General features: G+C 40.0%; 1 protein-coding gene across 1 annotated transcript in view; it reads left to right on the forward strand.

Annotated features, from left to right (window-relative positions):
- Window positions 1-529: 529 nt before the first annotated feature.
- The window catches only part of AGMO (alkylglycerol monooxygenase), a 197093-nt gene continuing 173197 nt past the window's right edge, over window positions 530-24425 (forward strand). The window contains exons 1-3 of the mRNA XM_068405255.1: window positions 530-686; window positions 7017-7147; window positions 20591-20742. Of these exons, the coding sequence (XP_068261356.1) occupies window positions 558-686; window positions 7017-7147; window positions 20591-20742 (412 nt within the window). The 5' untranslated portion in view covers window positions 530-557. The remainder of the gene's footprint in view (window positions 687-7016; window positions 7148-20590; window positions 20743-24425) is intronic.

Below are 24425 nucleotides of genomic sequence, written 5' to 3' on the forward strand. Positions count from 1 at the left end.
AAATAAAAACTTCTAATGGGAAGAGTGCTGGACTGACCCAGACAGCTGACCAAAGCAAAGCAGCACACCTCAGCTTGTTTCTCAAAAACTTTAACAATTGAATTTTATAAAATTCTGCATTTTATGCAGAAGTCAAAACCTGAGCAATATTTTTTTTGTGTATGTGTAGAAACCTATGTGAAGTTGAAAAAGGATCGCTCCAGCTCTGCTGTTTAGGGAGTTTTGAGGGTGAGCGGGGAGCTGGGACATGCTGTGGGTAGGTGTGCGAGGGCTTTCTCTTCACTCCCAGCAGCGGGCCACGCATGTGATGACACACTGGGGAAAAAAAAAAAAAAAGCAACCATGAAAACCTCCAAAGCAGCACGATTCAAGGAGAAATCAGAAATGGAAGGCTTTCCGCAGAGCAGCCTTCAAGCGCCCCAGTGCCAACGGAAACGCAGTGCGGCCGTCGGGCCGAGCCAACAGCCGGAGTGCCGGGGCGGGCCGCGCTGCGGGGCGGGCGGTGCCCGCTGTTGGCGCACCTGCCGCGGCCGTGCGGAGCGGAGCGCAGCCGGGCCATGGGCAGCGAGGCGGGCGGCCCGCGGACGACCGCGCCGGGGCAGCAGCTCCGCGCTCTCTTCTACGCGCTGCGGCCCGGCGAGAGCTCCTTCCGCAGGGTGGAGGAGGTGCCTGACTACGTGGAGAAGGTGAGAGCCCCCTCCCTGCCCTCCCCTGCCCCGGAGCATCCTTCGCCCTCCCCTCCGCCCACCATGCGCGCAGCTGCCGCCCGCCTTTTTCTTTTTTTCCAAATGCCACAGGCAGCCCAAGGAAACACGACTGCGAAAGGGCACCTAAATTAAGATTAAATACCTCGTCTTTCTCTGTCTGCTTTCACTCCCGGGTTCTCTGCAAGCTGCCTGTGTAATCTGCCCATGTAACTGTGCACTCTATTTTAATGTTTTTTTAAATGAAGGTTCAGATGCTTTCCCCCGATGCCAGAAGCTAAAGTCTTCAGAGAAGCACCCCAAATATGAGTGTTGGTGCTAACGTCAGTGCTGCTGGATATAATGACAGCAAACTGAACCGAGGAAACCAGAAAACATGATACTGTGTTTGGCTATTATGGTTCTTAAAGCAAGCAAAGTGTCAGGTCTCTTTGTGCCCTTACAGCAAGCACTACAAGCTCAAAGAAAGAAAAATAAAAAATTCTATTTAAAAGAAAAAATGAAGATTGTTTAAGAGAATGAGAACAAATATTTGTGTTGGGACAGTGCAGTCTCCTAAAGCTCCAAGGCAAGAGTACAGAGGTCAGGGGTGAGAACTCCCTTGTCAGCAGACAGCAGCATATCACTCCTTCCTCTCCAGCCCTGCCAGCTTATCCACTTCCATGAAGGTACCTTTGCTCCCTTCTGTCCTACCTATTGCACATATCTTGGCACCCAGCTCCTGCTGAACCTGGCACTGATGCGAGCTTTTCATGGAGACGGCAGATAAACACTCTTTGCCCTTGTTGAAGTAAATTCAGTCCAGCTTCACTGAAGATCCCCATTTTTTACAGAGGTCCCATTAGCTCTGACTAGCTCCTCTGCCAGGTAAACGTCAGACTGCTGTACAGCATCTGCTATTGAGCTGTAACAGGGGTGTAATGGGTTGCGCAGAGCAGTGCAGCACCGTCAGCAGCTTTCTGGGAATCGCAGTATGCAGCAGCCCCATCATTGCTGGCTGCGGTCTACAACTTCCTCACAAGGTGAAGTGGAGGAGTAGGCACTGACCTCTTCACCCTGGCGATCAGTGACAGAACTCAAGGAAATAGCAGGAAGATATGCCAGGGGAGGTTTAGGTTGGATGTTGGGAAAAGGTTCTTCACCCAGAGGGTGGTGGAGCACTGGAACTGGCTCCCCAGGGAAGCAGTCATGGCACCAAGCCTGCGAACATTCAAGAAGCATTTGGACAATGCCCTCAGACACATGGTGTGAACTTTGGGGCTGTCCTGTGCTGGGACGGGAGTTGGACTCAATGATCCTTGTGGGTCCCTTCCAACTCAGGACATTCTACGATTCTATGTTATCAGCAAACATTGCCCTTTTGGATAGGGTAAGCAGACAGCTGCTGCAAAGCCAGGCTGTGCATGCAGTGTCTGGTCAATGCACTGCTTTCCTCAGAGGCATTTTGCAACTAAGCTGTAATATCATGATCGAGGAAGTCTGTCTAGAACTTGACAGTTTTGCCTAGTCAGCTGATCTCTCCCTCCAGCTCTATCTATTGCCTGTCTCAATCCCTTTTACTGTTCCCCCAGTTTCCAACAGAGTATCATTCCTTTTCTTGCCAGCAGCATTCCTTAACATCCCTGGGCTTTCTTCTCCCATGCAGACCTGTGCAATATTCAGCTCAGACCTTGACCAAACCTGGAATTTCTTGTACTGGGCACACAGCTGTAAAAGTTTGTGGAAGGGTTCGTAATACTACTTTGCATCATAAAAGTGCCGCTGGCTTCTGCTGTTGTAGAGCTCTGTTGTGATAAGTTTGTAAGGGAATATGTACCTCACAAAAAAACTACACTAAAAAAGGTTTCCCATTACGGTTTTACTTTCCTATAATTGCTGTCTTGGGTTAGTTGTACTAGAAACCCCTCTGGTGCACTTGTTGCCAGAACAGGTCTTTTGATGCTTGGTTAGGTGAGTGTGTAGAAATCTTTTAGTGGTGTAACTGTCTTAACTGTAGGCAGTCCAGGAGACTCCTGGAATGCATTGAGGATGACTTCTTAAGTCAGGTAATAGACAGCCCTACTAGAGGGGATGCAATACTGGACCTGTTGGTCAGCAGTGCAATCAAGCTAATTGGTGACATCAAGACTGGAGGCAGCCTGGGCTGGAGTGATCATGCACTGGTGGAGTTTGCAGTCCTGAGCGATATGGGTCAGGTGAAGAGTAAAGTCAGGACCCTGAATTTTACAAAAGCAAACTTCAAGCTGTTCAAGGAATTAGTCCTGTTCTAAACAAGGGCTGCTCAGCTACCAGGGTCTAGTAACAAAGCTCTGCAGCAGTGTCCAGAGAAAAAAATCACCCTTCCAACTAGTCTCCAAAACTCTGGGAAAAGGTGTCCAAATCCTGGACTATAACCATAGAATTTATTTCTAGAAAGAGAAGAGAAAGTGTAAATCAATTTTCTTTGTCCAGGACAGAACACATCCTGACTCTTACAATGTATACTGATGCCTTGCCCCGTTGTTTCACGAGCATCCTCTGTGCTATGGCTATAAGATTATGCTCTGCATGCTTTTTTTTTTTTTAATTCTCTCATATTCTACAGATGGGCAGATGGAGTGCTTCTTTTTGCTTGTTGTGTATAGTTTTCATGAACAACAACAATTTTACTTTGCTTCTTGCTACATTCCGAAATTATCACTTGTGCTCAGTAAAGACTTTCATAAGTCAGACTCAGGAAGAGAGCACTGTTCCTTCTGCTTAGAGCCCCAAAATGGAAGCTTTGAATTTAATAATCACTGTTTTGCTTTTCTATTTACTCTCTTCTTTTGAGACCCTAAAGATTAAGTTCACATTTACACTCAATTCACATTTTAGGCTTTGCTTCTAAACAATGAGGCACAGAACCTTCGTATTCAGTTTAACATGAAAGTTGAGATTCTTATGCTATAAGGACCTGGGACTTTAAGAAAACAGAAACTGTTTTAAGACTTGCAATAAACCCATGGATTTATGCTGAATTTCAACTTAGAGTATTAATTTTTGCAACTGCATAAAGCAGAAACTGGTTTTAAACAGTCCTTCACATTCTGTAAGAGTTGGTTACTTATAAGGGAACCCATCCTACTCAGTGCTCAGAGTAAGACTTTCAAGTTATAGATCAGTTATTTAAGTAAACCACAAGCTAATGCAAATCTTCATTAAGTATTTCTGATGATGGGTGAAGAGAAAGAAACTGGAAATGGAGAGAGCGTAAAGCATTTATAGACCAGAAGATATCAAAAGGATCCAGGTTCTGTCTCTGACCTGTGATGCCAACAGCAGCTATTTCTTAACTTTGTGCCGTTTTGTTTGTAGGGGCAATCCTTGAAAACTTTTGCAGGGCTACTGATTCTCCACAGGTTCCTTATAATGACTTCATTGTCATTTTAATTTAAGAAAAAAAAATGGTTAGCCTAGGGAGACTGTTGTCTGTCTTCCTGACTGTCTCCTTTTTTTCCTTTATTGTTTACATTATCCTTCTGCTGTCCTACATCTCATCCTTAGACTGTGGGCAGTTTGGGACAGGGTGTGCCTTTTCCTTCTGTTCGTACAACATCTAACACAGTATGATCCTGCTCCATGACAATAGCTGTTAGGTGTTATGGTCACAAAATAATACATACTAGTCTTGACATAGTTGATCCCTTTGATCTGCTTTGGACAAAGCTTAATGTGGGTGTGTGGGAGAGAGGTAGTAATTTCTTAGATACTAAGAGGTACGCCATAAATCTTTCCTTTTGCAAGCTCCTTGATGGGCAGGAGGTTAAGGCTGTCTGAACATTTATCTACCCTCCTTGCTATGACACTCCCTGTTTGTGAGTCAAAAAGTGCTGTTAAATGTTTGGCTGTCTCACAGCTTCGCAGTGGGAAGAAAATATTTAATGAAGTCAATGGGAAAGAAGTTATACCAGTGTATTAGTATAAAGTCAAGTATTTTAACTGTTTCAGAGGTTGCTAGGTAAAGTGAATTGCCACATAGAATACAGGCCTCATGTATTTCCTATTCACTATTTTAATTTCATGAATAAAGCATCCTACTTTTTCTGCCCTGAGCCCATTCAGTTTGCTGTGCAGCTTCTGCTGTTCCGTAACTCCAAACTGCCTGTAGTCTGTGCTAGACCTGGCTCCTAATATTGTGTTCAGGTGTTTCTTAGCTGTTCTTAATAAGACCCTTTTTATCTCTGCTGGAATGTACAGCTGTGGTCATCAACCTTTGTTTGATAAGTTAGGAATCTGTTCTTTAATTATATCAATTAAGAAAAGTACATTAAAAGTCTTGTCTACTTAGAAATGAAGCAGCTAGAGCAAGACAGGGAGGATTTATATTTTCCTAGAGTGTTTCAATGATTTAAAATGGAGGGTTGTGGGGTTTGGTTTTTATTTCTTTAATTATTATTGATTTCAAATATCCAAAGATTTGCCACATTGGTTTTCTTGGGTGCTGGTTAGGCTTTATCCATAGGTCTTCCTTTGTTTTCAAAGTTTTTTATACCATCAGTTAGTGCGTAGCCCAAACAGGCTTTTAGATACCTAAAATGCTGTTAAAGAGCAAGCTAGGCATCTAAATTAAAAAGTGCCATGTTGATATTAATCTCTGTTAGTCTGTTATTGTAACCTAACCCTGAGCTGCTGAAGTTTATGAACTTTCACATTTCCTAGACGCTATAAATCTCTTGCTGCTTGCATGGTTTGAATCATCCCGTTCTTCTTCAACTGAGCAATCTGGTCTATATCCATCTTAGTCTCTTTAGTGTCCCAGCCTGGTAGGAATTCCCAGATATCTCACTTGGCAACAAAAATGAGCACCCTCCAAAATGCAATGGCGTTTGCGGAGGCAGCATGCTTTTTCCATCTTAATGTCGTATAAGCAGGAGCAGCCTCTCTTCTACAGCAATGCAGTTTGGAGGGTTTCGGTCTGTGAATCTGTATGTGTTTGCAGGTCACTTGAAGGGGGCAGCAGAAGACTAACAGGGCAAGTTTGGCAGTGTGATGCCTCACATAATGGTGCAGGAAGTCTCACTGGTCTTGTGCTTCTCTTGCCCTGCAAAACATGGTGGGAATTTTATGCCTTAATACCACTGAGGAGGAGTTGTCCGAATGTCTCCAAGGTCACCTAAAAGTTTTCTACAGCATGAGGGAGGCAGTTGAAGGAACATTCACATGCACAGAGATCTGATGCAAGTGAAATAGCTCCTTCATGTTTTCCTTGCCACAGGCCTCCAAGATTTTGGTGGTGGTGGCTGATACACTGCCACTGCCTCATCATTCCTTCCACCCATGAAGTGCAGGGACTGTTAGGACTCCAGTGTCAGTAAAAAAGCATATGCTCTACCGATTACTGTTATTCAATCCTTTTTTCTTGCCTATGCTAATAAAAATTTGAGAACAGCTGTAACAATCTTTCTCCACTGATGAAAAATAGTGTTGCCACAACAATGTTACGAGTCCTATCCCCTAGTCACAGCCATACCTTTCTCTACTGTGTGCTGCTGTTGCACATTTTCAACTTGCCAGTTGATCTGGGACACAGGACGAACAGTGTGAATTGAATCCTAGACTGAAGCAGTGTTGGGAGTGAGAAATGTTTCAGTCTCACTCATCATTATGCTTTTTTTCAGAAAGGCAAAAAGTTATTTTACAGTTAGTACAACTCAAAAGAAAAAAGGGAACATTGTATCATGGCTACTTAGTCTGGAAAGAGAACATGTTGTACGGCTGAAATTGGAATGGGCTGCACAGTTACTGGGTTCTCTGATGAAAACACGCACAGAAGAGCTGTTGCTATCTGCAGCAAAAAGCATGGCAACAGAAATGCCTAGTAGAAAGAAACTCACTTTACTATGTCTTTCAGAGAATATTGTTGAATGCCAAATTCAGTGGCTGAACACATTCAAAAAACGCTTACCTATGAAATCAAAAGCAAATTCTGTTTTACCTCATGGTTAGAGGAGCCCACAATTGTTGCTACTCTCACTGATTTACTTGAATATGAGAAATGAGTTTGGAAAGACTTTTGTGTTTTGTTTTGATGCCATTTAACAATTTACGTGCAGAAGATACAAAAGAAAATAATATGTGAGGAGGTTAGTGCACTGGATTTATGCTGGTGTTGTGGATTAAATGGGAGCCTTTGTGGTTCTGATTTATAAGGTCCATGTGGAGCTTTCTCATAGTAGTAGCCTGTAAGGTGCCAGCCAACCTGAGAAGTATCTGGCTGCATAAACTGTGGTTAGGAAAGGTGGATCTAATTCTATTTGTGTTGTGACTTCTTTTCTTCAAAATCTTTTTCAGAGTATTCCGTTCTTCATTGCTTTTATTGGGCTGGAGTTTGCTGTCAGCTGGGTTCAGAAGCGTAAGCTGTCAGTTCGGGTCAATGATGGCATAAGTTCTCTTTCTTTAGGTATCCTGTCTCGACTGCCAGAGTAAGTATATGTGTTATATTAGCTTAAGGTTGCTTTTTAATCACTAAGAAGGAAGAAAAAAGAATTATATATTGAAGTTGTTATTGCTAACCCAAAATGATTAAACAAGGCATCTGGATCTTACTTTGCTAAAATGAAGTTGCATAAAGAGTATAAATGTCTTTCTAATCTGTAAGGCTAAATATGACACTTGCAGGATGTTTTCCAGCTCCAATTACATTCATGTATATTTGATCTTGGCTGTCACCTTTTGCTGATTCTGGGACCTCAGCTGACTTGACCATATCTTATGGTAGACTGTATACTAAACGCTGAGTTTTCTTTTATTAAACTTCTGAAAGAAGAAAACAAAATAAAAACAAGCCAAACCATGTCCATTATTTTCATTAGCCTTTGAAAATAAAATTGTGTGCATATACCCAGATTGCTAGAATTGTGGATATGCACGTGATCCAAAGTTCTTTAAACTCAGTCATATCTTGTGTTTGACTTAAGGGGACTTCTCAAAGATTTTAATGCCTGAGAGAATTGTCGCAAACATGATCATCTAATCTACTCTCTGACATAAAGGCCATAAGATTTATCTGAATTAGTTCATGGAGAACAGAGTTGTGTTTTAAAGAAAGATCCACTGTGGATTACTAAATATAAAGTAACAGGGAATCTAGCAAATTCTTTTATATAAATTGCTCTAAGTGTTTTTCAGGAGCTCTAGTTTCTTTTAAGGATTATCATGTTTTAGATCTGCCTTTGCATGATATGAGCTTCCAGATGACAGATTTTATTACATCTTTTCTGTTAGAATGGAATTAAATTTCTATTCCCCATGTATGAATTTGCAGATTACCATCAATTGCATATAATCTGTTAATTACATGAAGAAAAGTTTCTATTATTTGAATTTGACTCTATGATATATTTTCAAGCCTTTCAATTATTCCCACAGTCCTTTTTCTGAATCCTCTGCAGTTTTTCAGCCTTCTTAGTGTTGATGTCTCAAGTGCACTCCATATTTCAGAAATTACTACATCAGTGCCAAATAATGAAGTCATTTGTTCTCTATTTCTACTCGTTGTTCCTCCCTTTATGTATCCCAGGTCCTCTGAGCCATCCTTCATCCTCAGATATTTTTTTAGATTCTGTGGTTTACATTCCTCATTCATAGGCAATATGTTCTTATATTTGGCCACATAGAAATACATGGATTGTACATTTGGTTGTCCTGAAATAGTTTGAATCTGTGAAATGTTGTCTTTGTTACTTACAGATCCCTGGTTTTTGTCATTGCAAATTTTACTGGAAATCTTCTCTTTTAATCCAGGATATTAATAAAATACATTGAAAGAGCACAGCAACAAAAAAGTTAACAAGATACTTTGAAAGAGCACAGCAACAAAAAAGTTAACAAGTAATTTTTTTGGCAAGTAGCACCCATTTTCTGAAATGTGTAAATCACTTTGTAATGTATTGAACATTTGACATCTGCTTGATTTTTTTTTTTTTTTTTTTAAACTTTCTAATCAAGAAAAGTTTTGACAAGGTATATGCGTGTGCCTTTAAATTAGGTACAAAGACAACCTGTGATGGATTATCTTAGTTACCACTAGTAAATATCATGGATGAAGCCTTCTAAGGAGTTTGGTAGATAAAGAATGTCACTTAAAGACACTCTCCCAAACTCTTCATCTATCTGCAAATAAGAGGCATGAGCTTTCAGCATGAGAAGTGTTCAAACATAAAGTAATGTCTAAGTTATTTGAGAATTTCATGAAGCTCTTTTTGCAGCTAGTGTACAGCCTATATTCAAACCCTTTTGTTGCTTTTAGTATGACTTGTGAGCATGATTTTGAAGGAGAAACATTCAATTTTTCGTTAGGTTTTAAGCTGTAATAAATCAAATACTTATCAATGCATTAGACGTGTGTACCAACACACAACCCTGATGAAGGCTTACTCTAGTTTGTATGCAGCTAATATTGAAATAGATTCAGTGTCTCTTCTTCCACTTAACCCAAATTTTCTAGACAGTCATACACTTCACAAGTTTACCATGCTAAATACTTATTTTTTTTCATCTGAAATATTCAGGACTGAGTATGTTAAACAAAGGGACTGAGATACATGTAAAGTAAGTTTAAACAGTTTTATGAGGCCTTTTGGCTTTATTTTAAGAATAATAAAATGCTTCAGATGCACTTATTCCTGGAAGAGATGCTTGCTAAGAAAACTAGTGTTACGTATGTGGAACACAGCTTTGCAAGGTGCTGAGTACTTTTATTATTTTGGCACTCAGTACTTTGCTGCAGCATTTGGCTCATGGGCTATGCAGTTTTCTTTCAAATAAGAATTATTTTGCAAGGTTGTTTCAACTGAGTGAACCAAATGATCCTTAAGGACACAAGCTTTGCAGGATCAGGCAAATCTGCAGGATCAGTACACTTATTCATTGCTACATCAGCACAAGAAGTTTCTTCCAGGTCACTTGTGCATCTCTCGTAGCTGGAAATATGAGACCCTCCTCAGCAGCTCTTTCCAAATGAGTTCTGTAAAGCTTTTTTAACTTTCTGACTGAATGTGAAAGCAGCAGGCAAAATACAGACTTTGAAGTTATTTAATTGCATGTTAATATCACAATTATAATGGTGACTGCTTAGTGCAGCACCTCTTTTGTAAGTAAGAGGAGTTGTGAATAATAGACTGACTAAAAAGGCTTGAACTGAGAAAACAGAAGAGTTTACCTTTCTGTCTTCTGCTTCCATGGTGTGAAAGAACTGGGTCAGAAAAAAAAAGAAAAAAGAAAAAAAGCACACGCAAAATCTGTTACTAAGACTTTCACTTCAGTCTTTCCCTTTCAGGCAGAAAAAAGGTAGGGAAAGCTGACAGAAACTGCTAAAACAATATTTCAGCAGAACCCACAGCATCAGGGGAAATAGTAGTGCAAATCATTAACAGCTGAAGGTTAGATTAACACACCATTGATTGTATCCTCTCCCAGGGACTAATTTTCATTTTCTCAACTGGCAGCAATGGTTTGCCACTTCCTTAAAAAATCTGTGGCTGAAATAAAATGGTGCGCTTCAGTCTATTAGTTAGAATGAAGCTTCAGAGGCATTGTTGCAAAGAGGTCTTTACATTAATGAAAAAATTAGGAGTCACAGACCATATTCAGCCTCTGAGTATGTTTTTCCATTTCACAGTCTGTATAATAGAAGTACAGTATATCTTGAGGGAAAACAGTATTTATTCAGTGTTTCTTACTTCATTGTTGGAGAAAATGCAAATCATAAATTGTTGATATTCGTATGCCAAATATTAAAAATGTAGGTGCAAGAGGAAAAGTCTAATTGGACAAGGCAATGTGTTTTGTTTTTAGGCTTATTAGACTCAACAGCATGTAGTAAGTTGAATTGCTTTGTGCGTATGTATCGTCTCTTGTAAAATAGCCCATACATTTCTTAAATATAATTTTCTGCGCCTTAATGCACACTATGCATTCCTCTGCATGTATGAATACTAAATGTTATATGCAATGAAAAGTAATTTGGGGGAAAGGGAGAGACTTGAATTACTAAGTTTACTCCCAGCATCCTAAATATTGGTGGTTAAAAAATTTCTGAGAACTTCTATTCTAAATAAATAACTAACTTTTCTAACTAACCATTGCCAGGAGACTTGAAATGCTGCTTTAAAAATATTCTCTCAAGAGAAAGTTTGTTTTGTGTATAAATATCCACTATACAAGTATGTGCATTATTTCATATTGGCCCATTTCTTCCTTTAAAGCAGCAGAACATAAATCAAATCAAAAAGTGTTTGGGGGATAACTGAGGTAGGTACATTTTCAAACTAGTTGGGAAAGTCTCCGTTCTTTATGGTCATGCTCAATTGCCAATTTTTAGTGTTCAACTCTGCAACACAGTCATACAGTGTATGAGTGTGTGTGTGTATATATATATATATAACACAGAATTTTGTCAGTCAAGTCTGCAATGAACTTTTCCATTTCTAAAGAGAGCATTACAATTTGTGTACATTATTTACTTTGTTTTTTTGCAACGGAGATTAGAGTTCTCTGTGTTGAACATCAGAAAGGAACGAGAAAATACTTTTTGATTAGTTCATGCTATTATGCATCTTAAGATATCTGCAGATCAGCAATTGAATCAAAGGAGTACAAATCCTGTTTCTGCTGTAGACAAGCGTATTCAGAGTTTTGTATGTCATCTGGATTTTAAATAATCTTCTTCCAGAAGTTAGATCGAAGAGGCAGTTTCATGTCCATTTTAGACCAGCACTGCTGCCAAATGAAGCACCTTTGACTGACTTCTGGTTGCTCATTTCTGCCTCTGCACCTTCTCTCCCCTTTTGCCAGCATCAGCATTTCTGTTGCCCTGTGGTGAAGTGGCCCGGGAAGCAGGTCCAGCACCTCCCCATCATATTAACCTGCAACAATTCTTACTACGGCTGTGCAAAATCTTGTGCTAGCACAAGAAATGGGCTTGGAAAAAAGCAGTCAGGGTTGCAGGACAAGAAATACTCAATTCTTTTGTGACATTACTGAGTTATCTGCTTTAAAACATATGTAAAATTGCAGTCTGAAAACAGAAGTTTTCAATTCTTAATAGTAGCAATATGCAGAGTTGATTAGAATACACTTGATTCAAGTTGGTGCAAGCAACTGTGGAGCTGACAGTGTGCTGACAACAGAAAATACTTGCCCGCATGGATTTATCCATTTAAAGTGTGTCCTGGTTTCCTGAAGTATCTACTAGATACTTTACCTGTGACTAGAAAATTAAAATCTCATAAATTAGTGATAGCATCTCTTAGAAGAAAATTTGATACATGCAGTTTCTTGTAAATTATATTTTCACTTCAAGACTTATTAGATTCATTGTTTTCTCCACATCTGTTTGACTAAGGCTTTGGACAGATGTGTTGCTTCTGATCCAGCTGCCCCCTCAGATCTGCCAGCATAACTGCACATTTAATTGCTCCCTAACGTGGTCCTGACAAAGGGATCCAGCTAAAAGCAGAAACAAAAGACCCTCAAGAACCATAAAAGAGGTGTTTAAGCTCAGCTGCATTCATTTTGACAGAGCCAGGACAGGGAGCAGCTATGCATTCAATTATGCTGGCAGGTCTGAGGGCTGGTAACCACCACACTTAGGGCAGTGATGAGCAGATGGGGCTAAACTGGTAAGGTAATCACTTAACCTGGTTAAACAGCAAGTAAAGCTGCTGTGCCATGCCGTGCCCCTAAACCAACCTAACTTCTGGCTACTGCACTTCTGTCCTTCCTGTACTCATTTACGTAGTCCTTAGTTTCTCTTGTGTTGGTTCAGGTGCTCATCTGATCCTGTGAGGAGGTATTTCAGTTCACTATGGGAGCAAAAAGTATTTGCTTAAGGCAGAGACACAGGCAAGTGAGTGGGAATGTGGCAGCCAAGAGCTGTATTGGCTTAGGCTCTATTGAACCTGCAGTCACGACTATGCCTGCAGCAGCTAGTTATGGCAATTTAAGATACTACCTGTCAATAGATGTTTCCCAAAAATAAAATTTTTAATAGGTAACAAGCCTGAAGAGACAGAACCTACTCACCTCTCCACTCCTCCCACTCTCCAAGTAGCACTAGGTAGTTACATATTTCATGAGAGCACCCTCCTGGCTGAAGTGTCCCAGCTATGCTGCTAATTCTTCCCACATTTTTCCAGAGGTCATGACCCTCACAGCTCTGTCAGAAGAACAGGTTTTGAAATAACTCACTAATCTTCTGTAGGTAAAGCAGTCAGAGTAGGATAAACAGTTTCGATAAGGGGGTAGTGCTGTACGGTAGGAACAGGTAACATTTTCAGCAGGCAAACCTGACTCTGGAAGGGGATTTTCTAAATCAGTTTAATTAAGATTCTGGCAGTGACTATCTATGTGAACAATCTTTTTTTGTTCTGATTAGGTTCTTTTTAACTGGTTTGCCATCGATGAATTGAGTGGAATTAAATCAGTAAACATCAGGATAATTAATCCACACAAGAGTTACTCTCTTCTCTCTGCATCAGTTTGACAGAGTTTTATAAATTTGGTGTAAATTATGCAGTGGCCTTGGGCAAGTCCAAATCCAGTTGTGCCCAGTAAAGATGCTAGTGCTTCCTGCATGCCGTCAGGTGCTCATCAGCACCTCCCCAGTCCCCTGTTACTGTCTCCACTTCTCTCAGTGGTGAGTCCTTCCCAGGCATATCAGGAACATTACCTTTGGTTTGAACTGTAGAATTTTGCTATCCTGGATCATTTTGTTTGAAGCAGGCTAGAGAGCACCCATATGGGCAGGGCTGCTGGCAGACTACAGGAGTACCAATGAGCAGCTCTAGACAGCCCAGTGTGCATGGAGTGCTACTTTTTGGTGATGACTAAGGAAAACTCTGAATTTAAAACTCTGGAGTTTCTAAAGAAATGACATATAAGCTACTGAACATTAAAAAAAAGGATTTGGGGGAGAGACTTGGGAGAGTCGGGATGTTGTCAAACTAATTGACTGAAACAACTGGTAGTCCCTACTTACCATAATGTTCTAGAGATTGCTGTATTTCACACAAGCCTCTCAGGGAGCCAATTACTCTTTTAGGTTGTCTCTTACACAGACACAGCTGTTTGCAGAAAGCATATTTGTCTACATCCTTAGTACTGCATCATTACCTTTTCTATATAGTGGGGCCAGTAAATGGCTCGGTGATAGCCTGTTCCTGAAACTCAGAGCCCAGCTTTGCCCCTGCCATGACTTTAGAAACAAAGACAAGCTGTCAGTGTTTGTTCTCAGATATACTTGCGCTCTTCTGTGAAAGTACAGGCTGTGAACTGAGTTTACCCTTAGTTGAAATATGTTATTAAGTTCCGTAGTCTCTGTAGCTCACAAAATATACCAATTTCTCAAACCTACTAAATGTTACGTTGATTTTTTTATTCCATGTTTCTGTATTATTCTTTAAGATAAATTGTGTTAGTAGGCATTTTGAAAAAAAAACTCTAAGGAACTGCTTCTGTGTAGAGTACCCTTCAGACTGAAGCACTTCTCTGCTAAAAGATGCATTAAGCTTAAATCAGGATTCCACTAGATGGAGCACAGGGGTAGCATTTTTAGAGCTGGTCAACTTAGTGTCCTGGTGCAACACCTAGAAGTTATGGAAATTGGGGAAAAATGTCTCTTAATGATTCTGTAAATCAGTGTTACAGATCTGAAAAGAATAGATTCTCACCACTGTGTATATCACAGACAAAAACACACTATTATTTTAAAAGTTCAGAAGTATGACCAAAGCAGTTCAATAGAAATTCTCATGTAAATATTTTTCCTCATTTCATCATTTGATGTGCTATGATGTCTCACTGAAGTTATTTCACTATATTTTTATAGACCATAGGAACAGTCATCTGTTACCAGTTCCTTTGTTCTAGATAAATTCAGAACTAATCTGAGTTGAATAGAATACCCATTTCTCTTTCCTCATTACTTCTGTTTATATGTGACCTTTGAGAATATTACAGACTTGTTCCTAATCTAACAAACTGTAATGCAAATTTGCTGACTTCAGTGGAACAATCGAGTAGGAGAGATCAAAATCAGATCCTCTATTGGAAAAAGGTACTATGTAAGCATTTGTGGTAGCACTTATATGGTGTTATTTGTACAAATACTGAAAAGTCAGGTCCGTTGCCTCACAGAAGACTATGTTCTAGAATCTCACAGTATTGCGTGTCCTGAATTTACTGGAACAGAATTTACTGCCCAGTGTGCCTGGCAGGTATAAATAGGCCTAAAGAAATATAACTTCCATTCTCATAGAGGAAGAAGAGTAAGCTACAATGCCAGAAGCTCAGCTGTACTGAGGTTTTTAAACTAAGATTTGTAATCTTTTAAAGATCACGTGTAATTAAGTTTGCCAGAAGACCTTGCATAAACTCAGGGCAAAATGTGTTACCACCATGAATTGTATCATTAAAGGCAGTGGAACTTCTCATGAAAATATTTAAATTGTGCTGGATTTTTAATTGATTATTTATTTATGTATTAAAGAGCAAAGATAAACAACAAGTGGCTTGAATTATATAGACAGGACTTGGACTTAATAATAAAAAAGTGTAACACTGACTTTTGTTCTTTTCCTTCCAAAGCCTGTTGTTTCATGTTTTATTCCACCCACTACTGTAAATTAATATTAATGTCTTAAATTTGAGGATAAAAAGTGAAGTGCAACAGGAATAGGTTTGGTGAAGAAAAGGTCAGCTCTGTCAGACAAAACATTATGCAACACTGCATATACAGCTAGTAGGGATAACAAACTCACCTCTGTTTTACTTCATTTTGCATTTGGTAGGTTATTTTCTCCTTGAGGAAAACTGGGGATTTGCATTATTTAGGCTAAAATGCCAGAGAAGAAAGCCATACTGAGGAAGAGGAGAGGCTTTGATTCAGCTTTTGTGTCTGGTGGGAACATTTTCTCAAAATGTAGGTGCTATTTCCTGTAATCAAGGGCTTTCCAGAGCCTGATAATCATTTCCCAGCTGTATCATTTTAGTGAATTATTTTTTAGCCTTGAGTTATTTCATGACTGGTTTTGCATATTAAGAATAGGAGAGGATCATATTCATCTTGATGATAGAAAACAGGGAATAGAACTCCCACAGCTCCCACTCCCTTTCCCTCCACCTTGTGGAAAGTTTGGCTTTGTGCTAACGCGTGAAAAAGGCCTTGACTGCAGTATGTCAGGCATATTTCAGCTCGATTTGTGTCAACCCTAATAAGTCAGCTGACAAGGTAATAAATTGGGTGTCTGTTCAAGACCTGGCACCTGTACAGGAAATAAAAGGGGATTTCAGTTGCAGGAGATTTGCTTTGTTTTGCAAATGGACCTTTTCTCAAGGCTCCTCTATGTCCTCCCCCCTTCTTCTCTTTACTGAAATCGTGTTATCAAAATGTTTATTTCAATTGTGACTGGAGCCAGTTTTTCATCTGGAAAAGAAAGCTCTATGAGTATCTTTGGAAATGGAATCCTTATACTTTCCACTCTGAAACAAAGGCTTACAGAGCATTTAATTATTCACGTATCCTGCTGTTACAGATATGGTCTGAATAAATTCAAATTATTGAGGAGAAACTTCCTTTGTTCAACATTTTGAAACTACATTCATGTAGTTTGAATCAGGTTAGGAAAATTGAATTTATTTAACCCAGGGAAACTGTATTAATAATAACTCACTATTTTTAATGATAATATAACCTTGTGACCAGGGTGTCTTAACATGTTTCCTTTTGTGTCTAACCTCCAAGGATGCAAATCTGTTAAAGCCCTTGAGAGCTGAGCTTTTGTAGGTCCAGCTGTAGAATTGTGTTTTTAGCTCAGGGGCCCCAGACTGGTTCCCAGTGTGACACAAGGTGGTGACTGCAATAGTGGCGAGAGTTGAAGCAGTTTCCTTGGGGTTTTCGCTTTTGATACATGGATCCATGCTCAGAAGAGAGACAACAGCTACTGTCTCTGACCCTTTTCCCTTTTGGTGACTGTCCTGGGATCCATGGAAGAGGTTTCCTAAAACTTTGGTTTCAGGCTCTAAGGCTGATCTGTGAGTTGGAGGAAGAAAAATGGGACCTTGTATTCTTTGAAAAGAGGCAGCTGCCTTTTCTTCCAATTGAATTTCCTCCACCTTTTCCCTCCTTCATTATCCCATAGGGATCTACCATAAGTAGATCTTCATGTCCACATGGAGAGTTCATCTCCCAGAATTTCCTTCTTGGGCTTTTTTAATTAGAGGAAGTGATAATCTGACCCAGTGGAAGGAGAAGGGGGGAAATGGTTTGTTAAAGCAAATATTATCACCTTTGAGTAAAGTATGTACGAACTTTAGAAACAAGGAGACAAGAACTCTCTCTCAAAACAGTTGCCTAAGTGCATACTTTGCACATAATAAGAAATTTTTCAGCAGAAATGTTCAAAATCTGAGAAGATAAAACTATGCAATGTATATAATAAGATTTTCTATACAGTCTGTCCTCAGATTTATTACTCCTTGGGCAGAGGATTTCACTAGATGACAGAAGTCTTACCTGCTTCTGTCATATTTATGATTAAAAACTAACATTTAAATGAGGAAAAAGTTTTCTTAAGTTCTCTTTAGTGTTTTCAAGAAGTGAAAATGGAACTTGAGGGAAAAAAAAAAGAGCAATATAAAACTTTAAAACTCCAAGTGAACTTTCAGAATCGTAATTGAATGGAAGCTCTGGACTTTCCTATCTATCACACTGTAAATTTTAAAAAAATACTTAGCTAAGCAACTCTTCTTTCTCCAGCATTGCATAGTGATATGATGGATTACTCTAAATTAATTACAGTAATCAGCTAGTGTTATGTGCCGTAGAGTTGTGATTCAAGCATGAAGGAAAGAATAAGCAAATTCTGACTTGTACAGTAAATTGCATATATAAAAAATGTGTTACAGGGTTAGCTCAAGTTTTACACCTTGGCCTCAGCCTGTGGAAAAAAAAAAAATTAAGGACTCAAGGGTGAAATACTGATCAAAAATGGAGGAAATGTACCAGTTCACATATCCTTGGATATACTGCAAAGGCATTATATGTTAATAAAAGCAGAAGAATAAAGTAAGAAAACAGTACCTAATAATAACTGATACTCTGTGTTGCAAGAGGTGTTTTAAATTTCCTGGTCATTGAAAAGATGTTAAGAAACACCCATTTCTTTGTCTTTGAATAATATCAGCTCCCTTCTGAGCTGTTGTCAAAGGGATTGAGAATTTATACTGAACTTTACAGATGCCTCGTGAGATGTATTGCAAAAATCTGGTTGGACACATATAATCTTCTTTAAAAATATTTATAGAACACAGCTCTTATGAAAATTAAACATGTTCCAGGTGTGTATGGTCTAACTTCTGGGTATAGCTAAGCTGTTTTTGAAGCGGTGGATACACCTGTCATTGCTAGTCAAAAGAAATTCTTCATCTGCCAGCTGCTGAAATGAAACTTCATGGGTTTTGTTGTGTTTTGTTTTTGTCCAAGAGAAAAATTGGGATGATTGTAGTAAAGGTAGGAATGAGTTGCAGGTAAGATGTGGCAGCTGGCAGCTAGCTGTGGGAAAGGTATTAGTTCTCTTCTTCCCAAGCAACAACTCCTTGTACAGCTTCAGCTTCTCAGGATGAGATGGTGGATGTGATACTATTCTGCTTGCAGGCTAGTATTGGGAGCTTGGGATTTTCAGCTGACTTTGTTCCTCATTAACAGAGAAACTAGCAGCACAGAAGCTCAAGATATCTCCTTCTAGCCTTATTCAAAACATGGTTATGGGAAGAGGTACTAATGCCAGAAGTATAAAAGCTCTGAATGGATATCTTTGCAAAAATACAGAGGCGACCGCAAAGTTCAGTCATAGCATGGGGGATGGTTTGCAAGCTGAAGCAGCCACTTTTTCTGAGGTTCCCTTATGTTTCAGTGCAGCTACCCAAAAAGACAGGGCATGGCCAGACTATTTTCAGGCATGTTTCCCAGGTGTGTGAAACAAGGCTTTAGAGAGGAGGAGTATATGTCCTTTTTTCAGTTTTTGCAGATTCAAGTATTTTCAGGGCCATACTGTAAACTAAATCGCTGAAATCATACAATAAATAGTCTAGCTGGAAAAAAGGAAAAAAAAAAAGGCACGTTTTGAGAAGTACCATTGAGAAGTGGCACTGAGACAAGAATGAGCAGACATGGACAGAGAGACACATGAAGCCTCTTTTAGCTGATTTCAATGTAAGGTGAAATTCCAGGTGAGACTAAAGTGAAAGAGAGATATTGGTCTGTGACAGTCTTTCAGCTGAGGTTTTGCAAGGCTGTGACCCCTATGTGCAGTTTGTTACCACTGCTATTCCAGTCGTGGTTTGCAGGTATGCCATTTGCAATCTCCATTTGAAGCTCCCTGAATTTGAATCCCTCAGTCTTCCTTCAACCATTAATATGATTTATAGATTTCTAAAATCTTCTATAACTTTGCACAAAGGTGGTGTTGTTCTGATAATTCTTCCACCACCCCAAAATAAAAGATATGGGCAGCAAAACATCTGAGAACTAGATTAGTTTTTCCTGTGTGTAGAGATGGTGCTAATGATAACCTTATTCCTGACTTTTAGGCTCTTAACTGAGGTGTATTTAAGATATTTATATATAAAAAAAGGATATTTGTGACTTTCCTACAAGTAGGATCTTTTCCCTACATTTTTCTGCTTGCTGTTTTTCAGAGGCTGCCCCAGTTCAGTTCACCACAGTCCCACAAACATTTTCAGCAGCACAGCAAAGGCAGGTAACAGGAGGTAGCATGAGGAAGCTGTTGTAAATCATACCGTGGACTACTCCCTTCTACAAAATTGCCAGTTTAAATATACATCAATGGGCAGCTGAGGTGCCACTTCACTGCTACCTAAGCCAGTTTCACCTGGGCTACCCCAGTGATCACAGCCTCTCATCTCTCTCACGGTGGGGTTAACTCTTCCCTATCTGTCCAAAACCTCACCCAGCAAAACCAAAACAATTTTTTTTGAGACAGCTCAGCCTCCGAATCAGTGAAATGAGATGGGATGTAGTGGGGCTCTGAGGGGAGGGTGTGGCTGTGGCGACCCAAATTTGTAGTAACCTAAACAGCTGTGGAGGGTTACTGCTGGATCTGGCCTGCCCATCCCAGAACTACTTTCTTTCTCCTTCTCTTGGTCTCAGCACCGATCTGTGTTAGGTCAGGGTAGCTGCTCACTCTCTGTAGTCCAGGAACTCAGCAGCAATAAAAGCTGCTGTCTGGTGGCTTTCCTGCCTTTGCAAATTCATTATTTTTTCTCCCACTTTCTGGCAGCCCTGCCATGTTTCTCTACCAATTGCCCTTTCCCTTCTTTTCAAATGCTTTGTCTCCTCTTGCTGCATGTATCCTCTTTTAAAGTGAAGTGATATGCTGAGCTGATAAAATATTTCACAGCTCCCAAAAGTACTGTTACCTTCCATGCCCTTCCTTACAACGGAAATAGCCAAGGTATTTTAATGCCATACATTAGTGTTTGAGCATAATTGCTGCTATACTTCAGTCACTTCCGGCTTGTGAGCTAGCAAGGATGGGTTTCTTCCAGATTGGGAAGAACAGGAACATTGTAACACCTGCAGAGCGCAGGAGTGCTTCAGCCTTTGAGCATGCCTAATGCCACAATATGGGTGGTGAGTGGGTGAGAGTTGGTTTTAAAAACCTTGTAGACCTTAAGCAAAGGTCCACTGAAGTCAATCGTAGTATTACTTGATAGAGGTTGCAGTACTGCAGAGACTGTGTGTTACAAAAAGACTCCCATCTGATAAATGGTAAACATATAGTAAAAAGGTTCTGTAATTAAAGTTGATAAAATTATTGATAAAACTTTTTGGATCTCTATTTCAGTGTTTTATTCAGAAGTGTTGACTTAATTAGTTATATATACGTATGGAATAACTACAGACTCTTTGAACTGTCCTGGGACTCGCCATGGACATGGTATTTGACGCTTCTGGGAGTGGACTTTGCATACTACTGCTTTCATCGCATAAGCCATGGTAAGAGTTAACGAATTTTTCATTTAATAAAATACAAAATATATTAATTATTTATTTAAAAAATAAGTATTTGGTTTTGTTTCTATACTTAATCTACTCTAAGCATATATAGCTGCTCTTCTTCCCAAGGATTAGCAAAGATTCACTTTTACTTTGAGCATGGAAAACAGTTTATACATCATACTCTGTATAATAAATGTGATTTTGTGAAAAGAGGGAATATAATTTTGAAGGCAGTACCACAGCAAAAGTGAAATATCATAGGAAAAAATTAGGAAGTGCATAAAAAATTATGGTTAGTATCCCTATATGCCTGTGTGAAAAACAGCATGGTACAGGTAAATATTTCAAAAGAACCTCATGAATGTACAAAGTGGAGGGCAGTAAAAAGCAAGGTGGCCAAAATAATGATAGGATAACTGGCTAACTTCATCTGTTTCTGTGTGCTTTTAGAAATCTTTTTAAACCTTCAATCATTGTTTAATTGGTAAATGAATAAAAATGTTTCTATACTTTATATATATATGGATATAGATATACGTATATAAATAAGATATTTTAGAAATCCTGTCTGCAATTAACACTTGACTACATAAATGTGAGCCTTGCCTTGTTTTTTTTTTCAGAAGTACATTTTTAACCCTACTTGCTTTTATACATGAATGAGAAAAAGCACAGTTTATAAAGGATTTAACTTTTATTTATTGTAACAATGGAGCCTATATAAATCATGCCAGTCATTTCTGTATGTGTATATTGTCAAGGTATGATGATACTGATCCTTATGTATCTGTCTCGTTACATATTCCTGTTCTATAGTGAGAACATATTTTTGGTCTAGCCTTTTATATCCTACCTGAAAATGCAATAACACTTTCTATCAGTCCTAATTTTGGGCCTGATCTAAAGTCCATAGCAATGAAATAAGAATCTTCTTGTGGTTTAAGAGACTTCGGACTGGGCTTCTCAAGGCAGAGCGCCCACAGCTTGCAAAAGCTGTGGGATCTAGTAACGATGGTTTATGTAATGCGCTTTCAGAAAGGGAAAATGTTTCGATGCCAATAGGTCAGCGGAATATATGGAAGTAGGTAAGAAAGGAGCCTGAGCTGCTGTGGGAGCAGGAGGGAGGAAGGGTCCCTCCTGGGTGGGGATGGCAGGCAGGTGGGCGGGGGCGAGAACAATGCAGGGTGGGTGCAGGGGGACAACAATGGTGTGGGGGGCCAGGGCTGGCGGGGGGACGGGGTGGGAGGTGAGGAAGCGGGGGGAGCTGGAACAATGTGGTGGGGGGGACATCGCGGCTGGGAGCTGGGAGCCGTGCGTGGGCGTATGCGAGACTGGGAATACGCTTCGCAAACAATGACATTAACAGTGCTGGAAGGGCTACAACTTCAGGCTGAGAACTGGACCAGAGTGACAGGCTATTCCTGCATTTTAAAATAAAAATAATTGCCTTCAAGTGTTAGAAAATCACTAGCCTGGCTGGGCTTTCACTGGAGTCAGTGGTAAAATTACCGTTGGCAGAGAAGGGAGAAGGGTCAGCTCTGTGCTCTCTAAAGCAATTGCATGTATTTCTGTTCTTGCAGCAACTTTGCATTTACTCTTGTCTGGTTTTCTATATTTTGAGAGGAACACTGGGATTGCACACTTTGAAATTAATCATTCTAGCAGTTTCAGAATTAAAATCCAAACCAATTCTGTCTATATGTAATGGAGTCGAGGAAACTGCATAACAAAATGCTTCTCTTGTCTTAAGGTCAGCGCTGAGCTGTTCTATAAATGTTAATTTACTCTTCTTCAGATTATAGATACATTGTTCACTGTTAGGTCTGTGCTACTCAGCAGGGAACTGATGCAATGTTAGAGAAAACCACTCTAAATGGCAATTTTAACTCAACCAACACTCTCTTCTCTGGTCAAGCAATGATGAAATCCATAGCGTGGCCACACAGCTGCAAAAGTCTGTTGCTTCGGAAGTTGCTAAGGAAATTTAAGTGTAGGAGAAGCTTTTAAAAAGTAAAATGTAAACTCCTGAAAAATACTTTTGCACTTTGAGAAGTCAGGGTACTGGAACAGTCTCTGGTACAAGCGGACAAAACACACCCTTGTGCTTAAAAGTGACAGGGCCTGGTGATTCAGGCTTGGATCCTACAGTGAAGTTAAAAATTAATAGCACATGTATATCCCAGGAAATTCAAGCTGTGTGGGCTTATGTGTGGGGATGTAAATAATAGCGTAATTGTTTCAAACTGGAAAACTAAAATTTAGGTACATTTTGCAGTTGTTTCTTAATACTTGAAATAATTTTGATACGAAGAATCATCATCATCATATAGCTTTTCCTGTCTCCAAGCAATAATTTGATAACTCAGACTCCGGGCTTTTTGCTACCTTCATGTTATCTATGCAATAATTGGATTGTCTGTTCTGATGTTGGAATAAATAGTCTGAATCATTACAGATTTTCAAGTTTCTTATGTAGCAGAAACTCTACTATACAATACCAAGTTTTTACCCAGCACTTTGGAAGCTATTTTTTCCTCTTGACTATATGTGTGTAATAGCTATTATCATAAACTGAAGTTAAACAGCAACAAGAAGAAGTATTTTTAGGTGTGATCTCATTTTGCAAAGGATAGAGTTATTCTAAGTATGTGCTTGTATTTTCCATTGTTTGCAGTAGCCACTAGAAAGTTAGAAAATAAAGTGTTTCTACACTTATTCCAGTGTTCTTCTGGGCCTGATCCAAAAGTCATGGCAGTCAATGGGAGTACTTACTTAACCACTGCTTTTTCTCCTGGCATTTTAATGAATTTATAAATCAATATAACTTTTCCCTTTGTTTCAGTAAAAACACCCGTTATGGCTGCACTACTAAGGAAAGTAAGTTGTAAAATCTCAGGTTTTATTTTAATTTTTTTCAGGGAAGGATATGTGTGGGTTTGAGGGATTTTTACCAGATATTTTAATCCAGCATATATGGATTACTCCTCAAGTTTCCTCTCCAGGTGCAGAGTCCTTGCAGAGTTACTCCCGCTAGAAAGGGGGATTCGGTGGTCCCAGAGCAGTGCCGAGCCCTAGCCGTGGTGCAGCACACCCCTCCCCACGCCCTGGCCTCACAGATACTCCTGTTGCAGACACATGACAACGGCAGTAAGGAATTTGGAGGCTCTATAAACTAATTTCTTCAGCAGCCACACCTCAGGGGAGGAAATCTAGAGAGTTCCAGATCCATGCCAAAACAAGAGAGATGGGGTTGTGCAGAGCCTGGGTCCCAGCTGCAGAGCAGTGGGGGGTTTCATGGCTGACTCGGGAGTGGGGGCCTCCACTGAGCCCCAGGACACCCTGGGGCTGAGCAGGGCACTCAGCAGCGGCTGTGCTCTCAACCCCACACCCCAGTGGGGGACAGTGGGGAACAGTAAAACTCTGGTCCTCTGTGGAAAGGAATAGTTTTTAACCTACGCATCCTGGGGGGTTGTGTCCTGCAGAGCAGTGTGGTTTTCTGTCAGCCGGGGACCCTCTTCTCCTCTTTCAGGCCCTGAAAGAAGCTGTCCAAGTCTGGCAGCCAGCAGGTTTAGAGAGCCTGTCTTTTTAATGGCAGCTTCCAACACCTCTTCTTTTGTTCTCCTTTACTGCTGGTGAATTTCCATTGCTTCAGTGTCCCTCCCCTCAGACAACCTGGGAGA

This window comes from Nyctibius grandis, chromosome 7, assembly GCF_013368605.1.
Source record: "Nyctibius grandis isolate bNycGra1 chromosome 7, bNycGra1.pri, whole genome shotgun sequence".
Taxonomy (NCBI): domain Eukaryota; kingdom Metazoa; phylum Chordata; class Aves; order Nyctibiiformes; family Nyctibiidae; genus Nyctibius; species Nyctibius grandis.